Source organism: Narcine bancroftii, unplaced genomic scaffold (assembly GCF_036971445.1).
Source record: "Narcine bancroftii isolate sNarBan1 unplaced genomic scaffold, sNarBan1.hap1 Scaffold_617, whole genome shotgun sequence".
Taxonomy (NCBI): Eukaryota; Metazoa; Chordata; class Chondrichthyes; order Torpediniformes; family Narcinidae; genus Narcine; species Narcine bancroftii.
Window position 1 is genome coordinate 21,119 of NW_027212144.1, and position 27,729 is coordinate 48,847.

General features: G+C 45.7%; 1 protein-coding gene and 1 non-coding gene across 2 annotated transcripts; one reads left to right on the forward strand and one right to left on the reverse strand.

The window, feature by feature from the left end:
* The first annotated feature begins 511 nt into the window (after positions 1-511).
* On the forward strand, positions 512-26,104 carry LOC138751026 (uncharacterized). The gene is made up of 5 exons (XM_069913126.1): positions 512-763; positions 21,239-21,305; positions 23,863-24,021; positions 25,219-25,338; positions 26,027-26,104. Exons 3-5 carry the CDS (start codon positions 23,875-23,877, stop codon positions 26,102-26,104), a joined length of 345 nt encoding a protein of 114 aa, XP_069769227.1. The 5' UTR covers positions 512-763; positions 21,239-21,305; positions 23,863-23,874.
* On the reverse strand, positions 12,533-12,635 carry LOC138751028 (U6 spliceosomal RNA). The gene has a single exon (XR_011349672.1). It is a non-coding gene; the product is annotated as a U6 spliceosomal RNA (small nuclear RNA).
* Positions 26,105-27,729: the final 1,625 nt, after the last annotated feature.

Genomic DNA, 27,729 nt, shown 5'->3' on the forward strand with positions numbered 1-27,729 from the left:
CCCCCACCTTGGGTGGACTCCTGCTCCCAGTCCAGTGTGCACTGAGATAGTAGCTGCAGAAGGCCATTCAGCCCTTCGGTTCTGTTCTCCCACACCCCTCCACATCCACCTCTGCTAAATGCACAGAGAAGCTGGTGGAACACAGGAGGTCCCACCGTGTCCATAGGAGGTGAAGGTCTCTAACTAACATTTTCAAGATTCATTCCATTCCCATGTCATAAATACAGAGCAATTTTGCACAAAATTGCCTTTTGTCTGTTGCAAGGCAGACAGATTTGCCATCGGCAGAGATTGCCTGAAGCGCCTGTTATAGTTAGAGAAAGAGAAGCAGAGAAGAATTAAATTTAGACATTTTGACCCACGAGCCCGTGCTGTCCAATTTAAACCCAATTAACCTGCACTTCTCCTACATTTTGAACGGTGGGGAGGTGGGGGGGAGGAAACCTGAGGCCCCAGGGAAAACCCACACAGACATGGAGAGCGGGGGCGTGGCAAGATGGCGTAGGGAGTAGACATGAGATTCCACCTCTCCCCAGTTGAATAATTAACACCCGAATTTTAAAAATTGTTGGAATATTAAAAGCTTTTTCTAAGATTTTAAAGAACTTTGACAGTAATAATGAAAACTACTGAAACTCAAACTTCAAAAAAGGCACAGTTTAAAAGAGCAGAAAGTGCAGAGGAGTTGAGGCCTACCTCGTTGAAGGATCCCCAGAGATCGATTTTTGATCAGCCGAAGATTCCAAAGATAAGCCAGGCAAAGGTAATTTTAACTTCAGCACCCTCGACGCAAGATGGCGCCGCCGCTGGCCGTCTGTCTGAGGAGAGTCGCGCTCTTGATTCAGAGCATGCTCCTGGGGACGCGGGGCCCTCTGAGAGTGGGGGCCTGACACCCGATCGAGGCCTGGAGCACGTTGCATTAATTGCCAACGTGCCGAGCCCGATGGTGGAAATATCGGGCCTCTGTAGCAGGGCCCAGTCAGTACTGGGCATGCGCGCAATGTCTGAACGGGCCCCGGCGACAGGCTCCCGACAGCCCGAACATGTCGGGCCTGTGTGGGAGGGGATGCTGACCCGGAGTCTTACCAATTGAGGAAGGGGAAGAAGAGGAGGTAGAAGAACATTCTGAAGAAGAACTGGAACCGATATTGAAAGCTGCCAGACTTATTAAAGCTAGGCCTCAAATGTTTCAAAAACTTGTTAAAACTTCCAGAAGTAAATCAACAACTTTACAAACTCTTAAAACAGTACGATACTACATTGTCTGTTTCAGAGGAGTTTATGTGATGTATGAATAATATGGCTGTTCAAGTTACTCAAGGTTTTCAAGAAAGCAAGCTTCAATTTACTGAATTAAGAAGTGAAGTGGCATCGATTAAGCAAGATGTAGTTAAATGTTTAAGAGAAGTGGATATGGTCCAGGGGGAATTTAAGGATATTAAGCGAGCATTTTGTGACTGTACCGATACTGTAGATCAGTATATTGAACAAATAGACTATTTGGAACACTGTTTAACAGATTGGAATGTTAAGAAGCGTGAATTTTTGCAGAAGATTGACTCATTGGAAAATCAAGAAGACATAATAATGTTAACATAGTGGGTTTGCCTGAAGATTTTGAAGGAACGAATCCAGTGAATTTTTTTCAGAAATGGATTCCTGAAGTGTTGGGAAAAGATGCTTTCCAGAAGGTTTGGAACTGGATAGAGCACATAGGGCATTATGAAGAAAACCTTTCCCTGATCAATCTCCACGGGCAGTTCTTATTCGTTGTTTAAGATATCAAGATGGTGAGTTAATTTTACGATTAGCAGTTCAGAAAGCTCGACAGAATCAAGGCCCTACGATGATTTAGGGACGTAGGGTTTTCTTTTATGCAGATTTAAGTCAAGATGTGATACGACGTCAGAAGGGGTTTAATCCAGCAAAGGCTGTGTTATGGAAGAAGGGTTATCGGTTTGCTTTTAGGCATCCTGCTGTGTTGAAGGTATTTTACGGAGATTTTCAGGCCAAGTTTTTTGATGATGAGGCTGAAGCTTTGTCTTTCGCTAATTCTTTGCCAAATAATTCTCATAGTTTTGAGTTACAGAAACAATCAAAACCAAATTGTTCTCCGAAACATAATGGCAATGGGAATGGGAGTAGCAAGAGAAATGGTTGAGATCAACATTCGATCCGGAAAGGAGAAGAGGATTTCTCTACTGCTGTTGCATTGGTGTTCAGGGTCAATCTGGTGGAGTTTGGGGTAGTGGATTGAATCAATATTGTTATTTAGGTGAAATATTGAGATATATGAATATCAGCTGGGGGTGGGGGGTGGGGGGGGATGGTGGATGGCACTGTAAGTTCTGAAGTCATCTGCCACTAGTGGTTTAGACCACACCCGGTCAATAGAGGGGGGTACCACTTTTGTGGGTTTTTTCTTTCTTTTTTAGAGGGTCTTAAAGAGGGGGAAGGAGGGGGAGTGGGTTTTTTCCTCCCTTTTCTTTTTTTTGTTTTTTTTTTCTTTATGGTTTATTTGTATTTTGTTTAGATCAAGGTTAAGGGGTGGGGGGTGATTTACCGGAGCATTAGTGTGTTTGCGAGTTGGTTGTGTTAAAAGTTATTTGTTAAGATAAAATGAGTAAATTGAATTTTGCGACATTTAATGTTAAAGGGATGAATCATCCGATAAAGAGGAATCGGGTCTTAGATTATATCAAGAAGATGAAGGTGGATATTGCTTTTCTACAAGAGACGCAATTGACAGAAAAATAACATTTGAAATTGAAGAGAGATTGGGTTGGACACGTTTTGGGATCTTCTTTTCATTCTAAGGCCAAAGGAGTGGTGATTTTGGCACATAAGAGGGTACCTTTTATTTTGGAATCTGTTTTTGAAAATGCTGGAAGAATTTTGAAGGTGAATTGTAAATAGTTTTCCAAAACTTGGACTTTACTGAATTTGTATGCACCAAATGAAGATGATGTATAATTTGTAACTGATGCTTTTTAGAATTTGAACCAATCAAATGAGAATATATTGGTAGGAGGGGACTTTAACTGCTGTTTGGATCCACTGCTCGATAAATCTCCAAAAATTGTTAAGAAAACTAAGATGTCTAAAAGGGTGGTAGAATTGATGGAGGAATTGAATTTTGTTGATATATGGCGATGTTTTCACCTGACTGAGAAGGATTATTCATTTTATTCTGCTCAGCATGGTTCATTTTCTATAATAGATCTTTTCCTGGTTTCAGCTCATCTACCAGGAAGGGTTGATTATGCAGAATATAAAAGTAGAATATTGTCAGATCATTCTTTATTCTTGATTTCTTGTGAGATTGCCGAGAAAGTTGAAAGAACTTATCGTTGGAGGTTTAATGAAATGTTACTTAGATGACCTGAATTTGTTTAGTTTTTAAGAGATTAGATTAAATTTTTTCTGGAGATAAATGAGGGATCAGTACAAAGTAAATTTACATTGTGGGATGCTTTGAAAGCATATTTGTGAGGTCAAATGATCAGTTACATGGCTAAAGTGAAAAAGCAATATACAGTGGAACTTTGGAGTTAGAGAAAGAGATCGCAGGTTTAGAGAAAAAGTTTCAGAAAAATGGAATGGAAGATAATAAGATACAGTAATCTAATTTGAAACTTCGTTATAATATGAAGCAAACTTATGAGATTGTTTTTGAGATCAAAACAGTGGTATTATGAATTAGGGGAAAGAGCACATAAAGTATTGGCATGGCAGTTGAAAACTGAACAAATTTCTAGAACAATTAATGCAATACGTGGAAATTCAGGTGTCACTTATAAACCACAGGAGATTAATGAAGAATTCCATGCCTCTTATCAAGATTTGTATGCATCTGAAGGTAATGTGGCTACTGAACAGATTGATACTTTTTTGTCTAAGTTGAACTTATCTTCTTGGAGGAAGAAGATGTAAAATTGTTAAATACTTCATTTACAGATTTTGAATTAAAAGAGGCATTATGATCTATGCTGATTGGTAAATTACCTGGAGAAGATAGATTTATGGTAGAATTTTATAAAGAATTTCATGATTTGTTGTTTCCAGTGTACATGGATGTATTGAAGCAGGTTACAGATACTGGGTTGTTTCCTGAATCATTTTCGAGAGCATTGGTAACAGTTATACCAAAGAAAGATAGAGAACCATTGAAAGTTGGTTCTTATAGGCCTATATCTTACCAAAGCCTTCGACACCGTGAGCAGGAAAGGGCTTTGGCAAATACTAGAGCGCATCGGATGTCCCCCAAAGTTCCTCAACATGATTATCCAACTGCACGAAAACCAACAAGGTCGGGTCAGATACAGCAATGAGCTCTCTGAACCCTTCTCCATTAACAATGGCGTGAAGCAAGGCTGTGTTCTCGTACCAACCCTCTTTTCAATCTTCTTCAGCATGATGCTGAACCAAGCCATGAAAGACCTCAACAATGAAGACGCTGTTTACATCCGGTACCGCACGGATGGCAGTCTCTTCAATCTGAGGCGCCTGCAAGATCACACCAAGACACAAGAGAAACTTGTCTGTGAACTACGGTTTGCAGACGATGCCGCTTTAGTTGCCCATTCAGAGCCAGCTCTTCAGCGCTTGACGTCCTGCTTTGCGGAAACTGCCAAAATGTTTGGCCTGGAAGTCAGCCTGAAGAAAACTGAGGTCCTCCATCAGCCAGCTCCCCACCATGACTACCAGCCCTCCCACATCTCCATCGGGCACACAAAACTCAAAACGGTCAACCAGTTTACCTATCTCGGCTGCACCATTTCATCAGATGCAAGGATCGACAATGAGATAGACAACAGACTCGCCAAGGCAAATAGCGCCTTTGGAAGACTACACAAAAGAGTCTGGAAAAACAACCAACTGAAAAACCTCACAAAGATAAGCGTATACAGAGCCGTTGTCATACCCACACACCTGTTCGGCTCTGAATCATGGGTCCTCTACCGGCATCACCTACGGCTCCTAGAACGCTTCCACCAGCGTTGTCTCCGCTCCATCCTCAACATCCATTGGAGCGCTTTCATCCGTAACGTCGAAGTACTCGAGATGGCAGAGGTCGACAGCATCGAGTCCACGCTGCTGAAGATCCAGCTGCGCTGGGTGGGTCACGTCTCCAGAATGGAGGACCATCACCTTCCCAAGATCGTGTTATATGGCAAGCTCTCCACTGGCCACCGTGACAGAGGTGCACCAAAGAAAAGGTACAAGGACTGCCTAAAGAAATCTCTTGGTGCCTGCCACATTGACCACCGCCAGTGGGCTGATAACGCCTCAAACCGTGCATCTTGGCGCCTCACAGTTTGGCGGGCAGCAACCTCCTTTGAAGAAGACCGCAGAGCCCACCTCACTGACAAAAGGCAAAGGAGGAAAACCCAACACCCAACCCCAACCAACCAATTTTCCCCTGCAGCCGCTGCAACCGTGTCTGCCTGTCCCGCATCGGACTTGTCAGCCACAAACGAGCCTGCAGCTGACGTGGACTTTTACCCCCTCCATAAATCTTCGTCCGTGAAGCCAAGCCAAAGATATCTTTATTGAATGTAGACTATAAGATTGTAGCAAAAGTTTTATCAAATAGATTGGCTAATTTTTAACCGAAATTGGTGCATGTGGATGAAGCATGGTTTATTAAAAATAGATATTCAGCTGATAATATTACTAAATTATTTACAACAATTAATGCGTCAAGACAGCAACTTAATCAACCAATGATATTAGCATTAGACACTGAGAAAGTTTTTGATCGAGTTGAATGGAAATTCTTAAAAAGTATTGGAGAGATTTAAATTTGGACTGTCTTTTATTGGCTGGGTTATATACAAATCCTTCCACACAGGTGGTGACAAATGGTCAGATTTCTCAAATATTTATTTTGTATAGATCAACTAGACAGGGCTGTCCATTATCACCAGCCTTATTTGCATTAGTTATAGAGCCTTTAGCCCAGGCAATTAGACAAAATATAAATATTGAAGGCATTATGATTGGGCAATGAGAGTATAAAATTAATTTATTTGTAGATGATGTGTTGATATATTTATCTAAACCTAAGAATTCATTACAAACTTTACAAGATTTGTTAAAATTTTATGGATCAATGTCAGGGTATAAAGTAAATTGGGATAAAAGTGAGATATTATGTATATCTGATGAGGATTATTCAGATTGTATGCAAATTATTAAATTTAAATGGTCAGAGAAGATTAAATATTTAGGTGTAATTATTGATCACGAGTTTAAGAATTTGTATGGTTTAAACTATTTACTTTTGTTAAACAAGATTAAGTCTGAATCGATGGAAAGATCTACCATTGACATTAATTGGTTGGATAAATTGTATTAAAATGAATATATATCCACGTATTCAGTATTTGTTTCAATCAATTCTGTGTACGGTACCGGGGAAAATTTTAAAATAATTAAATAAAGTGATACGTTCTTTTTTATGGTATCTTGAGTATCGACGCAAAAGTTGACATGGTCATGTGATTTGGGAGGCCTTCAATTACCACATTTTCAAAATTATTATCAGGCTGCGCAGTTGAAATTTATTAGTAGACTGTTTGATATTGATCAACCACCGATGTGGACTTATGTGGAAATGGATCAGATACAAGAAAGATCAATACATAATTTTATATATAAATGGAATTTATTGCTTTTACAAACATATAAGTTACCTGTTTTAACTCATTTATTTAAAGTATGGAGTAAATGGAACCAACTTATAGGTTCGAAAGAAGTCTTCTTCTTTTTTCTTCTTTGGCTTGGCTTCGCGGACGAAGATTTATGGAGGGGGTAAAAGTCCACGTCAGCTGCAGGCTCATTTGTGGCTGACAAGTCCGATGCGGGACAGGCAGACACGGTTGCAGTGGCTGCAGGGGAAAATTGGTTGGTTTGGGTTGGGTGTTGGGAACCAACTTATAGGTTCGAAAGAAGTATGTTCAATTAAAACTCCATTATATCAAAATCGGTTGATTCCTTTTTCTGTGCACAATCCTTGTCTGAAGGAATGGGATTTAAAGGGTTTGGTATCAATTGAAGATTGTTTTGAGGCAGGTTTATTTCTTTCATTTGATAGGCTTAGGGAGAAGTTTGGGATATCACAAAATACATTGTTTGCCTATTATCAAGTACGAGATTTTTTAATGAATAGTTTCGGGTGAGAAATAATATTACTGATACAATCAAAGTTCAAAATATTGCTTATGGATAAGGGAAAGAAAGGGTTTGTTTCTGAAATGTATTCGATGTTACAGTCCAAAATGAAGAAGGCAGGCGTATTGAGAATAAGAGATAAATGGGAACAGGAGTTATCTTTTTTTTAATGTAATTTTTAATTTTTCACACTGTGAACCATATCAACCAAAATATATACAAATGTTTGTCATTAAATATACACAGTGACATTTCTCCCTTTTTTCTCCCCCCTACCCTCCCTCCCACCTTCCCACCCCCCTCCAAAACCAATGAATATTCAACATATACAATACTATAAGACCATAAAACAATGTCTTCACACAATGAAAAATAAAAAAGAAAAATGTTTTTCTGTTTTTACACACTGAATCAAATAGTTTTATCCTCTTATCATTTTAGGGGGGTGGAGGTCCGAGGCAAGCTCTCTCTGTTATGTTCCATGTATGGTTCCCAATTTTGTTCAAATAATGTGACTTTATTTTTTAAATTATATGTTATTTTTTTTCCAATGGAATCCATTTATTCATTTCCATGTATCATTGCTGTATTCTCAGGCTCTCTTCCATTTCCCAAGTTAACATTATACACTTTTTTGGTACTGCTCAGGCTATCATAATGAATCTTTTTGCGCTTTATCCAATTTGAGGCCTAATTCATTACTTTTTATGTTACTTAAAAGAAAGATCTCTGGATATTTTGGTATTTTATTTTTTGTGGTTTTATTTAATATCTGATTTAGATCTTTCCAAAACGTATTCACTTTCATACATGCCCAAATTGTATGTACTGTTGTCCCCATATCTGATAATGTTGGATCCCATTCTTTTAAGTTTTGAGGAGTGATATATAACCTGTGCAACCAATTATACTGTGTCATGTGTAACCTTGTGTTATTGTTAACTAATATGGCTACACCTCTAGCTTTTGAATTATATGATGCTGCCGCTACGTATCCTACCCAGTCTCTCTTTAATTTGTTATGTTCCACTTCGGTTAGAAGCATTTCCTGCACAAATGCTCTATCTATTTTTTTCTTTTTTCAGTAAATTTGGTAGCTTCTTTCTTTTAATTTGGTTATGTATTCCATTAATGTTTATAGTTATATAGTTCAATGTGGCCATCTTATATCTTGTTTACCACCTCCATCCCTCTTTTTTCCCATTTTCATCTCTCAGTTTTCCCTTTGTAAACTCAATGTATGACAACACATTTAAAACATAAAATACTCCAACAATTCCCGCACCCAATATTATCTTAACCCCAAATGCCCCCCCCCTCTCTAAGTTGCCCCTTATCCTTGCCGGGCAACCACAACTTCCCTTTCCATTTGGGTTGTGATCTTTCTCGCAAGCATCAACTGATTTCGCAGTGATGGTTATTCTCTCCCCCCCCAACACCCCCAGAAAACACATTTTTTTACACATATAATAAAGCTCTCCCTTTTTTCTCCCCCTTACTTACTTCCTTCCTTCCCCTCTCTTTTCCCTCTTGAGTTTCTTTACATATACATTGTTTTTACATCTTTATATATACTTTATCACCATTCTTCAATCTTATTATATCTCTTCATCTCTCCTTCTGTCCTGAAAACGCTCTGCGAATTCTTGTGCTTCCTCCGGATCCGAGAACAGTCTGTTTTGCTCCCCAGGTATAAATACTTTAAGTATGGCTGGATGTCTTAACATGAATTTGTAACTTTTTTTCCATAAAATCGATTTTGCTGTATTAAACTCTTTCCTCTTCTTTAGGAGTTCAAAACTTGTGTCTGGGTAAAAAAATATCTCTTGACCCTTGTTTTCCAATGGTTTATTATCTTCTCTAACTTTATTCCTTGCCCGCTCCAGTATATTTTCTCTTGTTGTGTATCTCAAAAATTTTACTAAAATCGATCTTGGTTTTTGACGCGTCTGCGGTTTTGGAGCTAATGCTCTGTGAGCCCTTTCTTTTTCCATTTCTTCCTGCATTTCTGTCGTTCCCAGGACCTTCGGGATCCATTCTTTTATAAATTCCTTCATGTCTGTGCCTTCTTCACCCTCCTTCAGACCCACTATTTTTATGTTGTTTCGCCTACTATAATTTTCCAACATATCAATTTTCTTAGATAACAACTCTTGTGTCTCTTTACATTTTTTGTCACTTTCGTCCAATTTTCTTCTTGTTGTTTACTTTCATTTCTACAGCCGTTTCTCATTCTTCCACATTCTCTACTCTTTTCCCTATTTCTTTCATGACCTGTTCTAATCTTTGCATTTTATCTATTCTTTTCATCCTTTTAATTGCACTAAATTCTAATGACAACCATTCTTTTATTGCTCTCATTTGTTCTTCAAAAAAAGCTTTATCTATATTCTTTCCATCTGTTTTACCTTCTATTTCTCTGTGAAGATCTTGGTCTTCTTCCTCTTCTTGTGTCTGTACCTGTGTCTTCTTCTCTTCCTTGTATCTGTGTCTCTTCTGAATCTCCTGATGAGTTGCTTGTATCACTTTGTCGGGCCTCTTCTTGCTGGGCCTCTTGTTGTTGATCCTCCCCTCCTGGGCTGCTCATCTGTTGGGCCTCCTGCTGCTGCCCCTCTTGCCGTTCACCTCGTCAACTTTCTTCCTCGCCTGGTTCCTCACTCCCTCTCCTACTGCCTTCCTCATCTTCCAGCTGAGAGCCCTGGTGTCGAGCATCCCTCAGCTGGTCGCGCCATGGTTGCCCGCTCCTCAGCTGAGCTCTCCTCCCGTCGGTGTTTCTTTTTACCATTGCGCACTTTTGTTTGGCTCAGAGAGCCATTTTTGCAGTCAACTGGTCGGGGGAGTCGCGACTCCGCGGGGCTGGCACCAACCTTGGAGATCGGGCGCTCTTCGCCACCATGGCTCCCTGTTTCTTTGTGCAGGTAAGGCCTTCTTCTTTCTTTTCCGGTGGCTTTTCTTCTTCTTTTTTCCCCCGTTGTCTTTACTTGGGTGCCATCTTCTTTGTCTTCTCTGCAACTTTATCTTCTATTTCTTATACTTTATATTTGTTAAGTTTTGTCTTTTCTTGACTTTTTTCTTTTTTTCTTGAGAGGGTTGGTTTTACCCTACTGGCCACTACTCCATCACATGACTCCCCTATCTACTTCTATTTCTGAGGAAAAATGGTCAGATTTATGTTTGGATAGTGTCAGAAAATGCATTATAGTCTAGTTAATTTTAATTTTTTACATCAGTTATATTAACTCCTGAAAAGTTAAAGAGATATGGTTTTAGAGATTCTGATCTGTGTTTTCGGTGTGGAGATCAGATAGGTACTTTTGTTCATTCTGTGTGGAATTGTACAAAGGTTAAACCTTTTTGGGAAAAGATGATAACATTTTTGAGAGATTTATTTCAAATAGATTTACACATGGATCCATGGTGGTGTTTATTAGGATACATGAATCCATCAACAGGACGTTTGGATAAATCTTGGATTGCATTTATTCGGTGGAGTTGGCAGTAGCTAGGAAGTGTGTAGCGGTAACTTGGAAAAATGATGCAGAGTTGAGTCTACAGAGGTGGCATAATGAAATTCAATCATGTTTATGCTTAGAGAAAATTACATATAATTTGAGAAATAATTTAAAAAAAATGTGGACTCAGTATTTGAAATGTATGAAGTTAGACGTGTAAATATTTTTTTTAACATTTTGGTTTGAATTATTGAAATGATATATGTAACTTAACCCATTTTATTTGTTTTAATACTTTCCTTTGTGTATGTTAAGCTCGTGGGGGGGGGAGGGGAGGGATAGTAAGGGGTGGGATAGTGGGTTGGAGGGTGAGGGGTATAGGGGGTAAATTAGAAGGGTTTTTTTATTTGTGTACTTTATGCTTATATTTTGTAAAATTTTATATAAACTTTTCAAAATAAAACAGACACAGGGAGAACGTACAAACTCCTTACAGACAGTGCGGTGCTGGTGCTGAGAGGGCGTTATGCTAACCCTTTACTAGGATGTTGCACAGACTGAGTTACAGGGAAAGCTTAAACAGGGGCATAGAAGAATGAGGGGAGATTTGATGGAGGTATTTAAAATTATGAGGGGGACAGACAGAGTAAATGTAGGTTGGCTTTTTCCACTGAGGGTGAGAGAGATACAAACCAGAGGACAGGGGTTAAGGGTGAAAGGGGAAAAATTTAGGGGGAACATGAGGGAGAACTTCTTCACACAGAGAGTGGTGGGAGTGTATCCTCAATACATCCTCACTACATTCTACAGAGGATGTATTGAGACCCTCCTGTGCAACTGCATCATCGCCTGGTTTGGAAGCTGGTCCACCTTGGATTGGAAGACCCTGCAGAGGGTAGAGAAGTCAGTGGGAAGATCACAGGGGGCTCCCTTCCTACCATGAAGGACGTCGACCACACTTGCTGCAGGCGAAGGCAATAAACATGGTGAAGGTCTCCACACACCCCTCACGTAAACTGTTCTGCCTTCTGGTAGGAGGCACCGTAGCCCTCGGGCCCTGAGGTCCAGATTGGGCAACAGTTTTTCCCTCCAAGCTACTAGGCTCCTGAATCCCCAAACGTATGTGGATAATGAATCGTGGACTTTCACTGTATGCGTCTTAATATTTAAATGTGCTTAACTTCTAACATATATAAATCTGGAGAAATAATATCTCATCTTTACCATGCGAGCATAGTATGAATGATAAATGAGGGTGATGAATGTGGAACAAACTTCCAGCTGAAGTGGTGAATGCGGGATCAATTTTAACATTTAAGAAGGATTTGGACAGGTACATGAATAGGAGAGGTATGGTCTAGTGACAGGTCAGTGGGACTGGGCAATGGTTTGGCACAGACTAGAAGGGTTGAAGGGGGCTGTTTCTGTGCTGCAATGTTCTATGGCTCTCAAAGAGAGTCCCCCCCAGAGTCACCGAGTGTCAGTGGATTCATCTCCAGTGGTTCCACAGCCGCACAGAACCCAGTCCAAATCATCGGCGACCCGAGCTCGAATTCAGACACGATTAGGAATCCTTCAGTGTCCTCGGCACCTTCTTGCATCCTGGTTCAGTTACCTGGTACCCCTCCAGCCAGAATCCAGCAGTCCGCACCCTGGTGTTTGTTACTCACCTTGAGTTACCAACAGCCCACAGCCTGCGTGAATCGTTCACTTGCAGAGTCTCTCACTGATCCGCTGCCGTGATCACCATCTCCTCTGTTTCTCCTTCTCATGACGGAGGATGGTCCCCCTATTTTCTGGAGCCCTGAGCCAGTCCTCTGCTTCCCTGGAGTCTGCAACCCCTCATGGCTGCTGATCACAGGCGCTGCCATCTTGGGTCCAGACCCCACGGTTGTGGGATTTAAATAAAAAAGGAACACTTCGCAAATTTGCTTGTCATCCGTGCTCAGGGGCTGATCTTCTCTGTATGGTTCCAATTGTAGTACCCAGGCTGCTGAATAGAAACATAGAAGATAGGAGCAGGAGGAGGTCATTCGGCCCTTCGAGCCTGCTCCGCCGTTCAACGAGATCATGGCTGATCTTAAAGTTCAGTGCCCCGTCCCCGCCTTCTCTCCGTAACCTTTAATACCCTTATACTGAAGAAATAGATCTAATTCCCTCTTAAATAGATTTAATGAACCTGCCTCTACTGCCCTCTGTGGCAATGAATTCCACAGATTCACCACCCTCTGGGTATAGAAATTCCTCCTCATCTCAGTCCTAAATGGTTTGCCTATTATCCTCAAACCATGGCCCCGGGTTCTGGATTTTCCCATCCTTGGAAACATCCCATCTGCATCCATTCTGTCCAGTCCTGCCAGAATTTTATAGATCTCTATGAGATCCCCTCTCAATCTTCTAAACTCCAGCGAGTACAATCCCAATTTGCGCAATCTCTCCTCATCAGTCATTCCTGCCATTCCAGGTCTCAGCCTGGTGAATCGCCTCTGCACTCCCTCCATTGCAAGAACATCCTTCCTTAGATAAGGTGACCAAAACTGCCACAATACTCCAGGTGGGGTCTCACCAAGGCAATGTACAGCTGCAGTAAGGTATCCTTGTTCCTATACTCAAACCCTCTTGATATGAAGGCCAACATACCATTTGTCTTTTTAACCGCCTGCTGTACCTGCATGCTCACCTTCAGAGACTGGTGTACAAGTACCCCTAGGTCTCTCTGCACTTCCCCATCTCTTAATTTATTGCCATTCAAATAGTGATCTGCCCTCCGGTTTGTATTACCAAAGTGGATAACCTCACATTTATACACATTGTAGTGCATTTGCCATGGATCTGCCCAGTCCCCCAATTTATCCAAATCACACTGGAGCTTCCTGACCCCCTCTTCCGTGCACACAACCCCTCCTAGTTTAGTGTCATCTGCAAATTTGGAGATATTCCATCCAATCCTGTCATCCAGATCATAATTGTAAATTGTGAACAGCTGGGGTCCCAGTACAGATCCCTGTGGCACCCCACTGGTCACGGCCTGCCACTCAGAAAACGAGCCATTTATCCCAACTCTCTGTCTTCTACCTGCCAGCCAGTTCTCAATCCACATCAATACTTTGCCCCCAATCCCATGAGCCTTGATTTTGGAAGCCAGTCGTTTATGCGGGACCTTATCGAAGGCCTTTTGGAAGTCCAGGTACACCACATCCACTGGCTCTCCCCCATCTATTTTACCTGTCACCATCTCAAAAAATTCCAATAGATTTATCAAGCACGATTTACCTTTTGTAAATCCATGTTGACTCCGTCCGATCCCTTCTCTGCTAGTCATATCCTCCGCTATTACATCCTTAAAATAGAGAGAGAGTGCAAAGAAGGTTCAATATAAACAAAATAGAGAGAGTGCAGAGAAGGTTCACGAGAATGTTGACAGGATTTCAGGGTCTGAGTTACAGGGAAAGGTTGTGCAGACTGGGGCTTTTTTCTCTGGAGCGTTGAAGATTGAGAGGGGACTTGATAGAGGTGTTTAAGATTTTAAAAGGGACAGACAGAGTAAATGTGGATAGGCTTTTTCAATTAAGAGTGGGGGAGATTCAAACTAGAGGACATGGTTTAAGATTGAAGGTGGAAAATTATAAGGGGAACATGAGGGGAAATTTCTTTACGCAGAGGGTGGTGGGGATGTGGAATGAGCTTCCGGCAGACGTGGTTGAGGCGGGATCATTGGTTACATTTAAGGAAAGACTGGATCGTTACATGGATAGGAGGGGTCTAGAGGGGTATGGACCGGGTGCTGGTCAGTGGGACTAGGACGGTAGGGATTTGCTACGGCATGGACTAGTAGGGCCGAACTGGCCTGTTCTGTGCTGTATGTGGTTATATGGTTATATGGTTATAATAATGGATTCTATAATTTTGCCCACTACTGATGTAGGGGTCACTGGTTGATAATTCCCCGCTTTTTCTCTACCCCCCTTTTTAAATAGTGGGGTAACATTAGCTACCCTCCAATCCATGGGTACTGATCCTGAGTCTATCGAGTTCTGGAAAATAATTCTTAAAGCATCTGCTATCTGAATGGCCACTTCCTTGAGTACCCTAGGATGTAGATTATCAGGCCCTTGGGATTTATCTGCCTTCAATCCCATCAATTTCCCCAAGACCACATCCTTAGAGATAATGATTTCTTTCAGTTCCTCCCTTGCATTAGTCTGTATGTTTCCCAACATCCTTGGGAGGTTATTTGTATCCTCTCTTGTAAAAACAGAACTAAAGTAATTGAGCACAACAGGACTTTATATAGCACCGTCGGTTCCTTCAACAGGCCATTTAAAGCCTGTACGGAGCTGACAACAGTTGGACTGGGTTGATGTACCTTGTGAGGGAGCGCTGTATCTCCACTCCCCGCACTCCTCGGGTCCGCACCAGTGGCAGCACTGCCGCCTTTGCCCAAGCCCTTCATCCAAGTATGAACAAAAAGCAGACAGGCTCCTGAATAGGAGTGTGGGGGGTGGGCGGGGGGGCAGGGAAGAAGGGGTACAGGATGAGTACCTGGCTGTTGAGCCTGAGAGCAGCGGGGAGTGTGGAGGGGGAGCAGTGGGAGGGGCTCTTCCAGATCTCCCTTCGCAGAGAGGTGGAGAACCTCCTCAGGGTAGGCTTTCCTCGAGGCCACTTCACAGTGGAGCAGGTGAATGGAGTGAAATAAGAACTCACTTCCGGCTCCAACTGGCCTCAACAACTGCTATAAATTACAATAAAAAAAATTATTAAAAAATAAAGTAGTGCAAGAGAAGGAGAAAGTGAGGTGGTGTCTGTGTCCATTGTCTGTTCAGGAATCTGATGGCGGAGGGGAAGGAGCTGTCCTTGTGCTGCTGGGTGCTTGTCTTCAGGGTCCTGCACCCCGTTCCTGATGGTTGCAGTGAGAAGAGGGCCTGGCCCGGGTGGTGGGGGGTCCTGGAGGACAGAGGCTGCTTTCTTGAGACACCCCCCCTTGTCGATGTCTTGGATGCAGTGGAGACTGGTGTCTGTGGTGGCACAGGCCGAGTTCGCAACTCTATTGTCTTTTTCTGTCCTGTGTGTTGGCACCTCCGTACCAGACGGTGATGGAACCAGTCGGAATGCCCTCCACCTGTAGAGATTTGCAAGAGTCTTCGGTGACATTCCAATCCTCCTCAAACTCCTCACAAAGCATAGCCGCTGGCGAGCCGTTGCCACCTTCTTCATGACTGCCTCGACATGGACAGGACGGATCTTCAGAGATGTTGACAGCCAGGAGTTTGAAGAATATAACCCTTTATTCTTTATGTTTCAATCCAATTCTCATCTTTATCTTTTAAAATTTTATTTTTATGGAAATGTGTGATTAATCTAATTTCCGATTTATTGTCAGAGTACATACGTGATATCACATGCAACCCTGAGATTATTTTTCTGTGGGCGAGGCAGAATTACCACTTATTGGTAGTGCAAATAAAAGCTGTACACGATGTACACGTTAACAGATAAAGGATTGTAAACCGTGCAATACAGAGAGAAAAAGATCAATAAAGAGTAAAAGAAAAAGTCCTTAAAAGAGTCCCTGATTGAGTTTGTCGTTGAGGAGTCTGATGGTGGAGGGGCAGCAGCTGTTCCTGAACCTGGTGGGGCGAGTCTTGTGGCACCTACACCTCTTTCCTGATGGCAGCAGCGAGAACAGAGCGTGAGGTGGGTGGTGTGGATACTTGATAATCGCTGTTGCTCTCTGACAGCAGCGTTCTCTGTTGATGTACTCAATGGTGGGAGGGTTTTGCTTGTGATGTCCTGGGCTGTGTCCATGACCTTTTGCAGGGCCTTACAGTCAGGGGTATTGGTGTCCCTGTACCAGACCGTGATTCAGCGGGTCAGCACATTTTCCATTACACACCTGTAGAAATTTGCCAGTGTCCCCGGTGTCATGCTAAAACCTCCGCAAACTCCTGAGGAAGTAGAGGCACTGATGTGATGTCATTAGTGCAGTGGTTCTCAACCTTTTTCTTTCTACCCACATACCACTTTAAGTAATCCCTACGCTATCGGTGCTCTATGATTAGTAAGGGATTGCTTACTGATTGACTCATCATGTGCACGGTTTCAGATCTCCAAAGGAAATGGGCCAATGACAATTTTTCTCAAGTAAAATATTTCACGAACATTTGGGACTAGAGCAGTGATTCTCAACCTTCCCTTCCCGCCCACATCTAACGTGTGTGTGTGTGTGTGTGTGTGTGTGTGTGTGTGTGTGTGTGTGTGTGTGTGTGCGTGCACGTGTGTGCACATGTATGTGTGTGTGCGTGTGTGCATGCGTGTGTGTGCGTGTGTGCATGTGTGTGTGTATGTGTGCACACTCATGTGTGTGCGCGTGTGTGCACATGTGTGTGCGCATGTGTGTGTGCGTGTATGTGCACATGTGTGGGTGTGTGTGTGTGTGCACGTGTGTGTGTGTGTGTGTACGTGCACGTGTGTGTGTGCGTGCCCGCACCTGAGAATGTGAGTCTTAAAATACTGAAAATAGTAGAGAGGCAAAGAGCATTCTGTTGGGAATGTAGATGATTCACAAGGCTAACGTTGATTGTGAAGAACAACTCTTCTTTGTCAAAGACAGTAAAAGATTATTAAACATTGTGTAAAGGACATGGCTCGGTAACAAATCCGAAGAATCATGCATTTATATGGAAAGAGGATTGTGAAAGTCTGTTTGAATGTTCTGGAGAGCTGAAAGATTATATAAAAATCCACTTTGTGAGCCATGTGGCAGTCTCCTTTGTACTGAGATGAGTTGCAGGTGGCAGTGTCCCTTGCTGTAATGGAGTTCTCATGCTTTGCAAAGCGACAATAGAGTATGGTAAAATTTGCAGGTGTTTTTATGTTCATTTTTCCTGTATTCTCAGGTCTGCTTGAACACATCATGGTTCAGAGAAACGTTGTTTCATCTGGTTGTATGTGTACAGTCAGATGATAATAAATTTGAACTTAAACAGGATCAGATTCAAAGGGATAGTGCAGGGGCTGGACAGGCTGGCTGGGACAGTCGGGGCGTACCGGTGAGGGTGATGGCCCCGCCGTGTCGTTCAGTGTGTACCGGTGGGGGTGTTGGTCGTACCATGTCAGTTGGTGTGTACCGGTGAGGGTGCTGGCCCAACCGTGTCGGTCAGTGTGTACCAGTGGGGGTGTTGGTCCTGCCATGTCAGTTGGTGTGTACGGTGGGGGTGTTCGCCCTGCCGTGTCGGTCAGTGTGTACCAGTGGGGGTGTTGGTCCTGCCATGTCGTTGGTGTGTACCGGTGAGGGTGCTGGCCCAACCGTGTCGGTCAGTGTGTACCAGTGGGGGTGCTGGCCCTGCCGTGTCGGTCAGTGTGAACCGGTGGGAATGCTGGCCCCGCCGTGTCGGTCAGTGTGAACCGGTGGGGATGTTGGCCCTGCCGTGTCGGTCAGTGTTAACCGGTGGGGATGTTGGCCCTGCCGTGTCGGTCAGTGTGAACCGGTGGGGGTGTTGGCCCTGCCGTGTCGGTCAGTGTGAAACGGTGGGGGTGCTGGCCCTGCCGTGTCGGTCAGTGTGAACCGGTGGGGGTGCTGGCCCTGCCGTGTCGGTCAGTGTGAACCGGTGGGGGTGCTGGTCCTGCCGTGTCGGTCAGTGTGAACCGGTGAGGGTGCTAGCCCTGCCGTGTCGGTCAGTGTGAACCGGTGAGGGTGCTGGCCCTGCCGTGTCGGTCAGTGTGAAACGGTGGGGGTGCTGGCCCTGCTGTGTCGGTCAGTGTGAACCGGTGGGGGTGCTGGCCCTGCTGTGTCGGTCAGTGTGAACCGGTGGGGGTGCTGGTCCTGCCGTGTCGGTCAGTGTGAACCGGTGAGGGTGCTAGCCCTGCCGTGTCGGTCAGTGTGAACCGGTGAGGGTGTTGGCCCTGCCGTGTCAATCAGTGTGTACCGGTGAGGGTGCTGGCCCTGCCGTGTCGGTCAGTGTGTACCGGTGAGGGTGTTGGCCCTGCCTTTTGGGTCAGTGTGAACCGCTGGGGGTGCTGGCCCTGCCGTGTCGGTCAGTGTGAACCGGTGGGGGTGTTGGCCCTGCCGTGTCAGTCAGTGTGAACCGGTGGGGGTGTTGGCCCTGCCGTGTCGATCAGTGTGACCCGGTGGGGGTGTTGGCCCTGCCGTGTCGACAGTGTGAACCGGTGGGGGTGCTGGCCCTGCCGTGTCGGTCAGTGTGAACCAGTGGGGGTGCTGGCCCTGCCGTGTCAGTTGGTGTGTACGGTGGGGGTGTTCGCCCTGCCGTGTCAGTCAGTGTGAACCGGTGGGGATGTTGGCCCTGCCGTGTTGGTCAGTGTGAATCGTTGGGGGTGTTGGCCCTGCCGTGACGGTCAGTGTGAACCGGTGGGGGTGTTGGCCCTGCCGTGTCGGACAGTGTGTACCGGTGGGGATGTTGGCCCTGCTGTGTCGGTCAGTGTGAACCGGTGAGGGTGCTGGCCCTGCCATGTCGGTCAGTGTGTACCGGTGAGGGTGTTGGCCCTGCCGTGTCGGTCAGTGTGAACCGGTGAGGGAGCTGGCCCTGCCGTTTCGGTCAGTGTGTACCAGTGAGGGTGCTGGCCCTGCCGTGTCGGTCAGCGTGTACCGGTGGGGGTGTTGGCCCCGCCGTGTCGGTCAGTGTGAACCGGTGGGGATGTTGGCCCTGCCATGTTGGTCAGTGTGAACCGGTGGGAATGTTGGCCCTCCCGTGTCGGTCAGTGTGAACCGTTGGGGGTGTTGGCCCTGCCGTGTCCGTCAGTGTGAACTGGTGGGGATGTTGGCCCTGCTGTGTCGGTCAGTGTGAACCAGTGAGGGTGCTGGCCCCGCCGTGTCGGTCAATGTGTACCGGTGGGGATGTTGGCCCTGCTGTGTCGGTCAGTGTGTACCGGTGACGGTGCTGGCCCCGCCATGTCGGTCAGTGTGTACCTGTGGGGATGTTGGCCCTGCTGTGTCGGTCATTGTGTACCGGTGACGGTGCTGCCTCCGCCGTGTCGGTCATTGTGTACCGGTGGGGATGTTGGCCCCGCCGTGTCAGTCAGTGTGTACCGGTGGGGATGTTGGCCCTGCTGTGTCGGTCACTGTGTACCGGTGACGGTGCTGGCCCTGCCGTGTCGGTCGGCGTGTACCGGTGGGGGTGTTGGCACTGCCTTGTCAGTCAGTGTGCAGGCTTTTGGATCTCTTTTCCAATGTTGTTTCATGCATCTCTCCCCCATTTCATTCATCGCCTGCTTCTAACAGGTCAGCTACCTTCCACTGACCTCCACCCACTTCTCTCACCCAGCTCCCCCTCCACACACTCTCTCCACCCCTGGTCCCAATGCCCTCTCTCCGTCCTCTGAAACAAATCCCTCATTTCCAGATTTCCCAGTTTCCACAAGGGCTTCGGGCCCGAAACATTCACTCTCTCTGCAGGTACCGCCGGGTCTTGCAGGGTCCATAGGAGGTAAAGACATAAGACTGATATATCGGGCCTGAGCCCTTCCTCAAGTTAGAAGCAAAAAACAGGCAGGTGTCTGAATAAAGACTGGGGCGTGAAAGGGGGAAGCATGGGAGGGGGAGGGGTCCAGACCAACAAACCATTTATTGGATATGATACGAGGAAAGGTGAGAATTGATTATGGATGTGTGAAAGGAGACAGAGGGAAGAAGGGGGAGATGTTGATGCCATCTGGGTCGAGGGGACCTATTCGGAAGACGAAGTGTTGTTCATCCAATTTAGGGGTGGAATCAGTCTGGCCGTGCATGAGTCCACGGGCAGACATGTCAGCAAGGGAATGTGGTGGGGAATTGAAATGAGTGGCCACTGGGAGATCATAGAAATGTCGAGAACTTGCAGCACAATACAGGGCCTTAGGCCCACAAAGTTGTGCTGAACAAGTCCCTACCTTAGAAATGACCAGGCTTTCCTATAGCCTTCTACTTTTCTCACATCCAAAAATCTCTTGAAGGAAACTTCCATCACCGATGCCAAAAGCCCATTCCACACACCCACCACTCTCTGTGTAAAAAAAAAACTTACTCCTGACATCTCCTCTATTCCCCAGCACCTTAAACCCATGTCCTCTTGTGGCAACCATTTCAGCTCTGGGAAAAAGCCTCTGACTAATTCAATGGTTTTCAATCTGCCCCCAAAACTCACATCCCACTTTAAGTAATCCCTCTGCCATCGGTGCTCTGTGATTAGTAAGGGATGGCTTAAAGTGGAATGTGAGTGGAAAGAAAAGGTTTGAAAACCAATTGTACTTATTTGATTTGTATGTGCACGGTTTCAGAACTCCAAAGGAAATGGGACAATGACAATTTTTCTCAAGCAAAATATTTCAGTAACAATTGGGTCCAGAGCAGTGATTCTCAACCTTCCCTTGCCACTCACAGACCACCTGAAGCAATCCCTTACGAATCACAGAGCATCGATGGCAGAGGGATTACTTCAAGTGGGATGTGAGTTGTGGGGGGCAGTTTGAAAACCACCGATCTAAACGATCAATATCTCTCATCATCTTAAACACCTCCCTCAGGTCCCTTCTCTATTTAAGCTATTGCAGCGGACAGAGCCCGAGACAGATACTGTCTGACACACTGAGACATTCTAACATGTCTGGTTTTGTTTCAGACATCCAGCACCTGAGGAACGTTGCTGTGGGTGTCTGAATCCAGTTTGTTAAACCTTCCGATGATTGGTGAGTAAACGCTAATCCATGTGCAATGGTCTGGGGAGATTTGAAGACCAATGTCAGCCAACTTGCTGAGTCAGATTTCCAAGTTAGAAATGCCTTGCAATGTGCAGGTTAAACAATGATTTCTGCAGGACAACAGTTCCAGCCTCCCAACCCCCTCTGTCAGTGTTTAGAACATAGAACGATACAGCACAGTGCAGGCTCTTAAGCCCACAATGTTGTGCTGGTCTTCCCATCTTCCCTCCCTCACACCCAAAACCTTCTGTTTTCATTTCATCTATGTGCCTAAGAATCTCTTCAATGACCCTAATGTTCCAGCCTCCACCACCACCCCTGGCAAGGCATTCCAGGCCCCAACCACTCTCTGGGTAAAAAAATCTTAACTCTGACGTCTCCCCTCAACTTCTCTCCCTTCACTTTGTACACGCCCTCTGGTGTTTCGTATTCCCTCCCTGGGAAAGAGGTGCTGACTGCCCACCCTATCTATGCCTCTCTTAATCTTGTAGACCTCTATCAAGTTTCCTCTCATCCTTCTTTGCTCCAAAGAGAAAAGTCCCAGCTCTGCTAACCTTGCCTCATAAGACTGGTTTCCCAGTCCATGCCATGTCCTGGTAAATCTCTTCTGCACCCTCTCCATAGCTTCCATATACTTCCTATAATGAGGCGACCAGAACTGAACACAATGCTCTAAGTGTGGTCTCACCAGAGATCTATAGAGTTGTAACATCACCTCACGACTCCTGAACTCAGTCCCTCCACCAATGAAGCCCAGCGTCCCATAAGCCAACTTAACCATCCTGTCAACTTCATCCTTCTCTCTGAGACCGTTCCTGTCTCTTGTCCATGGGGCCTCTGATCGACACGGCCACGTGTCTTTGACATCCATTAATCTTCAGATACTATTTATAGTCATGTAATAAAACAGAAATTCCCTTTAGCCTGGTGCCAGGCAGATAAAGGGTGGCCATTAGTGTTGCCCGATGCCCCTTACAGTCAGAGATAGAGAAACAGTCAGGTTCACTGACTGTCCGTGGTTTCGCCTCTAGCGCTCCCGCAGCCTCCACAGCTCCAGATCCAAGCCTCCGACACGATCAGGAATCCTTCAGAGCCTGAGGTCCCTTGGGAGCCCTTCCTGCCCTCAGCACATGTGCCTGGAGGTGGACGAGTTGGGAACGTCCTAAATGAATACTTTGCTTCAGTATTCACAAGAGAAAAGGACTTTGATCAGGTTGGGGTGGGAATAGAACAGGCTTGTGGAGAATGTGGAGATTAAGGAAGAGGAAGTGTTGGATCTTTTTAAAAACATCAAGATTGATAAGTCCTCAGGGCCGGAAGCAATATATCCAAGGCTGCTGTGGGAAGTGAGGGGAGAGATAGGTGGGCCAGTAGCTATGATTTTTGAGTCCTCTTTGGCCACAGGGAAGGTGCTGGAGGATTGGAGAATGGCAAATGTAGTCCCCTTGTTTAAAAAAGGTAATAGGGAGAATCCTAGGAATTACAGACTGGTGAGTCTTGCGTCAGTGGAGTGTAAACTACTGGAGAGGATTCTTAAGAATAGGATCTATGAGGATTTGGAGAAGTCCAGTCTACTCAAGGATAGTCCGCGTGGCTTTGTGAAGGGAAGGAGGTGCCTCATGAGACTAATTGAGTATTTTGAGGAGGAAACAAAATAAATTGATGAGGGTCAGGATGGATTTTAGTAAGGCATTTGACAAGGACCCACACGAGAGACTCATCCAGAAAGTCATGAGTCACGGGATCAGTGGAACCTTGGCCATGTGGATAAAAAATGGGCTTGTAGGAAGAAAGCAGAGAGTAGTAGTGGAAGGAAAGTTTTCTGCCTAGAGGTCGGTGACTAGTGGAGGGGCCGCAGGGATCTGTTCTGGGTCCCCTGCTCTTTGTGATTTTTATAAGTGACCTGGATGAAGAGGGGGAAGGATGGGTCAGTAAGTTTGTGGATGACACGAAGGTTGGAGGAGTTGTAGATGAAGCTGAAAGTTGTCGAAGGTTACAAGAGGATATAGACAGGATGCAGAGTTGGGCAGAAAAGTGGCAGATGGAGTTAATTCTGGATAAGTGTGAGGTGATACATTTTAATGTACAGGGTTAATGGTCGGTTACTTAAGAGTGGATGAACAGAAAGATGTTGGTGTCCAAATCCATACATCCCTCAAGGTCACTGCACAGGTTGACAGGATAGTAAAGAAGGCCTATGGGAGCTGGGCTTCATTAATAGGGGTATTGAGAGTTCAGGAGTAGAGAGGTCATGTGGAAAATCTATAAATCTCTGGTTCAGTTCTGGTCACTTCATTATAGGAAAGGTGTGGAAGCTGTGGAGAGGGGGCAGAGGAGATTTACCAGGATGTTGCCTGGATTGGAAAATAAGTTTTATGAGGCAAGGTTCGCAGATCTGGATTGGAATGGACTCCTGATTCCTCACACAGAAACACCTGTCTGCCTGCTAAGGCTTTGATCTGGTGTAATCTGCATGTCAATCATTAGTACTGAATAAAGCGGTCAAAGTTTCAAACTAATCAGCAGCTCTTTCCTGTTGCTTCAGTTGCCAGACACCATGGCATCAACAGGACTGCACCGAGAGCTCGGACAGGGCCAGACCCATCCAGGGTCCATCCCAGCCCCCTGGCTGGGGATAGAGCGGGGCTCTTTCACACGACACTTGCTCTGCATGGGGGCCGAGATGAGGAATAATCTCCGGCAGGTGGGTGACACCAGACTGGGGGATCTCCTCTCCCCCTCTCTTCCCTCAGCCTCAACCATCCCCATCCTTTGGTCCCTCCTTGGTCCCCCTTCACCCCCTACCTTGCCCTCTCAACCAACCTCACCTTCTCTCCCTCCCTCACTTGCCCATACCCCTCCCTCACCCATTTTCCCTCCTCCTCCCCTTCCCCTCTGACCCCTCTCCCTCACTTTCTCCCCTCACTCTTCCCCCTCCCTCAACCCTCCCTCTCCCCCTCCACCCACTCTTCCCCCTCCATCGCCCCCTCCTTTAATCTCTCCATCCCCTTTCTCCCCCCTCCTTCTCCCCCTTCCACGCCCTTACCCCCTCCATTGCCCCTCTACCTCAACTACTCCATCCCCCTCCCTCACCCCCTCATTCTTCCTCAACTCTCCCTCTCCTCCTCAATCCCTCCCTCACCCCCTCTCTCCCTCCCTTGCCATTCACTCGCCCCTTTCCCTCACCCCACACCTCCCCTACATCCTCCCTCTCTCCCTTACCCTCCTCACCGCCCCCTCACGCATCCTCACCTCTTCTCCCTCACTCCCCCTCCTTCATCCCCCTTCCCTCACCACCCCCTCTTACACCATGTACCTTACCTCTCCTGTCATCCCCTCACTCATCAACCTTTCAGAAACATGGAGAACTCGAGGATAGGAAGGGGTCTGGTGGGGTTTGGGGCTGATGTGGGGCTGGGCATGGACAACCTGGGCCTGTTTCCGAGTGATGAGATGACCACCACTGTGGGTAGTTTGAAGGTGACAGCCTGCGACCCTTGAATAAAGAACAATTGGTATCGGAGACCAGGGTGGGAGAATTTCCGGCCTCAGTGGGTCGGAAATCTGTGGAATATTCTCCGCGGGAGGGTTGTCAAGGCAGAGGAGATTCAGTGTTGGTCCTTTCGGGCTGGGACTCGGGTGTGGAGAGAGGGGAGGGAGCGTAAGGTTGCGGGAACATGGCTGAAAGGCCTCACCATTACTCCTACCCCATCATGAGCTGTAAAGACCCCGTGGTTGCAAACCCTGCAGTCGTGGAACCTGGGGCCACGGACCCTGCGGTCACAGAGCCTGGGGCCATGGACCCCATGGACATGGTGAGAGAGAGTGGCTCGACCACACCGCTTGCTTGCTGGGATGGCACGGGCCAGGTGGGCTGAATGGTTTTGCTTCCTGCCACCAGGGTCTGAAGATGCTCTTCTCGGAGGTGGTCGAACTGCACTCTGGAGACCCCCAGGCCATGGGGCAGAAGCCAATCACATTCCTCCGACAGGTGAGGTCGAGGGTCGACGCTGCCGCCAGAGTAGAACCTTCTGGAAATGCTTGGCAGGACAGGCAGCATCCACAGTGGGAGAGACGATGAACACTTCAGGTCTTTGTTGGGGTGGAGAGAGTGGTGGATGGAATGTGGCCAGGGATAGGGAGATAGGGAGGGACACTTCCTCCAACATTGAGGGGAACCTGCTGCTGATCCCAGGGTCCTTCCACCCCTCCCCCCACATCAAGCAACCATAGAACTCTACAGCACTGAAAACAGGACCTTTGGTCCCTCTAGTCTGTGCTGAACCATTTTTCTGCCTGGTCCCACTGACCTGCACCCAGTCCTTAGCTCTTCATTTCTCTCCCATCCATGTCCCTGTCCAAATTCTCCTTAAATGTTAAAATTGAGCCGGCATTCACCACTTCAGCTGGCAGCTCGTTCCACACTCCCACCACTCTCTGCGTGAAGAAGTTCCCCCTAAACTGTTCCCCTCTCACCTTAACCCATGTCCTCTGGTTTGTATCTCACCCAACCTCAATGGAAAAAGCCAACCTACATTTTCTCTGCCTGGCCCCCTCATTTTAAATACCTCAATCAAATCTCCCCTCATTCTTCTGCACTCCGGGAATAAAGTCCTAGCCTTTCCCTGTAACTCAGTTCCTGGAGTCCAGGCAACATCCTAGTATATCTTCTCTGCCCTCTTTCTATCTTATTGATATCTTTCCTGTAGTTTGGTGACAAAAACTGCACACAATACTCCGAATTTGGCCTCCCCAATATCTTGAACATCTTTACCAGAACATCCTAACTCCTGTACTCAATACTTTGATTTATGAAGGCCAATGGGAACAGATTGAGGAACAGGTGGGGAAACAGATTCTGGAAAGATGTACTAGAACTCTATAGCACAGAAAACAGGCTATTCGGTCCTTCTAGTCTGTGCCAACCATTATTCCACTATCCCAATGACCTGCTCCTATTCCATAACCCTCCAAGACCTCTCCTATCCATGTATCTATCCAGTTTATTCTTAAAACTTAAAATTGAGCCCGCATTCACCACATGAGATGACAGCTCATTGCAAACTACCACCACTCTCTGTGTGAAGAACTTCCCCTTCATGTTCCCCCTAAACCTTTTCCTTTCATCCCAAAGCTATGTCCTCTCATATTTATCTCCTCTGTGAAAGAAGCCTACTCATATCCACCCTGTCCTCTCATAATCTTGTAAACCTCTATCAAATCTCCCCTCATTATTCTTCATTCTTGTAACTCTTTTCTTGTAACTGAACTTCTGAAGACCCAGCAACATCTTAATAAATCTCTGTCCTCTTTCAATCTTATTGATATCCTTCCTGTAGCTAGACGGCCAGAACTGCACACAATTTCCAAATTTGGCCTCACCAATCTCTTAAACAACTTCAACATAACATTCCAGCTCCTGTACTCAAATTTCTTTTTCAACCCTGTCTACCTGTGACACCACTTTCAGGGAATTATGTATCTGTATTCCCAGATCCCTTTGTTCTACCCCATTCCTCAGTGCCTGACCATTTATCGTGTACGTCCTTTCTTGGCTTGTCTTTCCAAAATGCAACACCTCACACTTGTCTACATTAAATTCCATCTGCCATTTTTCAGCCCATTTTTCTAGCTGGTTCAGATCCCTCTGCAAACTTTGAAAACCTACTTAGCTGTCCACAATGCCTCCAATCTTAGTGTCATCTGCAAACCTGCTGATCTAATTTACAACATTATCATCCAGATCATTGATATAGATGATAAACAACAATGGTCCTAGCACTGATCCCTGAGGCCTCCAGTCTGAGAAGCATCATCCAGCACTACTCTCCGTTTTTTCCCCACACAGCCAATTTCGAATCCACTCTACAACCTCTCCATGAATAACTGGTATCTGAACTAACCTCCTACGTTGGACCTTGTCAAAGTCCACAAAGATGACATCCACAGCCTTTCCTTCATCTATTTTCTTGGTAACCTACTCAAATAACGCTACAAGATTAGTTAAACACAACCTACCATGCACAAAGCCATGCTGACTGTCCTTAATCAGCCCATGGATGTCCAAATACCTATATATCCTATCTCTCAGAACTCTACTACCTACTACTGATGACAAGCTCAAGCTCACCAGCCTATAATTACCTGGTTTATTTTTGTAATTTTTTAAAATAAGGGGACAACAATGAGCTAATCTCCAATCCTCTGGCACCTCATCCGTGGCTAAGGACATCTTGAATATATCTGCCAGGGCCCCTGCCATTTTTACACTAGTCTCCCTCAAGGTCTGAGGGAACATCATATCAGGCCAGGGGGATCTATCAACCTTTATTCTCTGTCAGGCAGCAAGTACCTCCTCCTTCTTAATCTCCATATGTTTCATGTCTCTTATATTTGTTTCCCTTCCTGGTAG

Bases quoted from the DNA above. Each gene is read 5' to 3' on its own strand.
- LOC138751026 (XM_069913126.1), top strand. From the start codon at position 23,875: ATGGCATCAACAGGACTGCACCGAGAGCTCGGACAGGGCCAGACCCAT. The intron at 24,022-25,218 runs GTGGGTGACACC...TCCTGCCACCAG, and splicing joins TGAGGAATAATCTCCGGCAG to GGTCTGAAGATGCTCTTCTC. The intron at 25,339-26,026 runs GTAGAACCTTCT...TCTTTCCTGTAG, and splicing joins GGGTCGACGCTGCCGCCAGA to TTTGGTGACAAAAACTGCAC.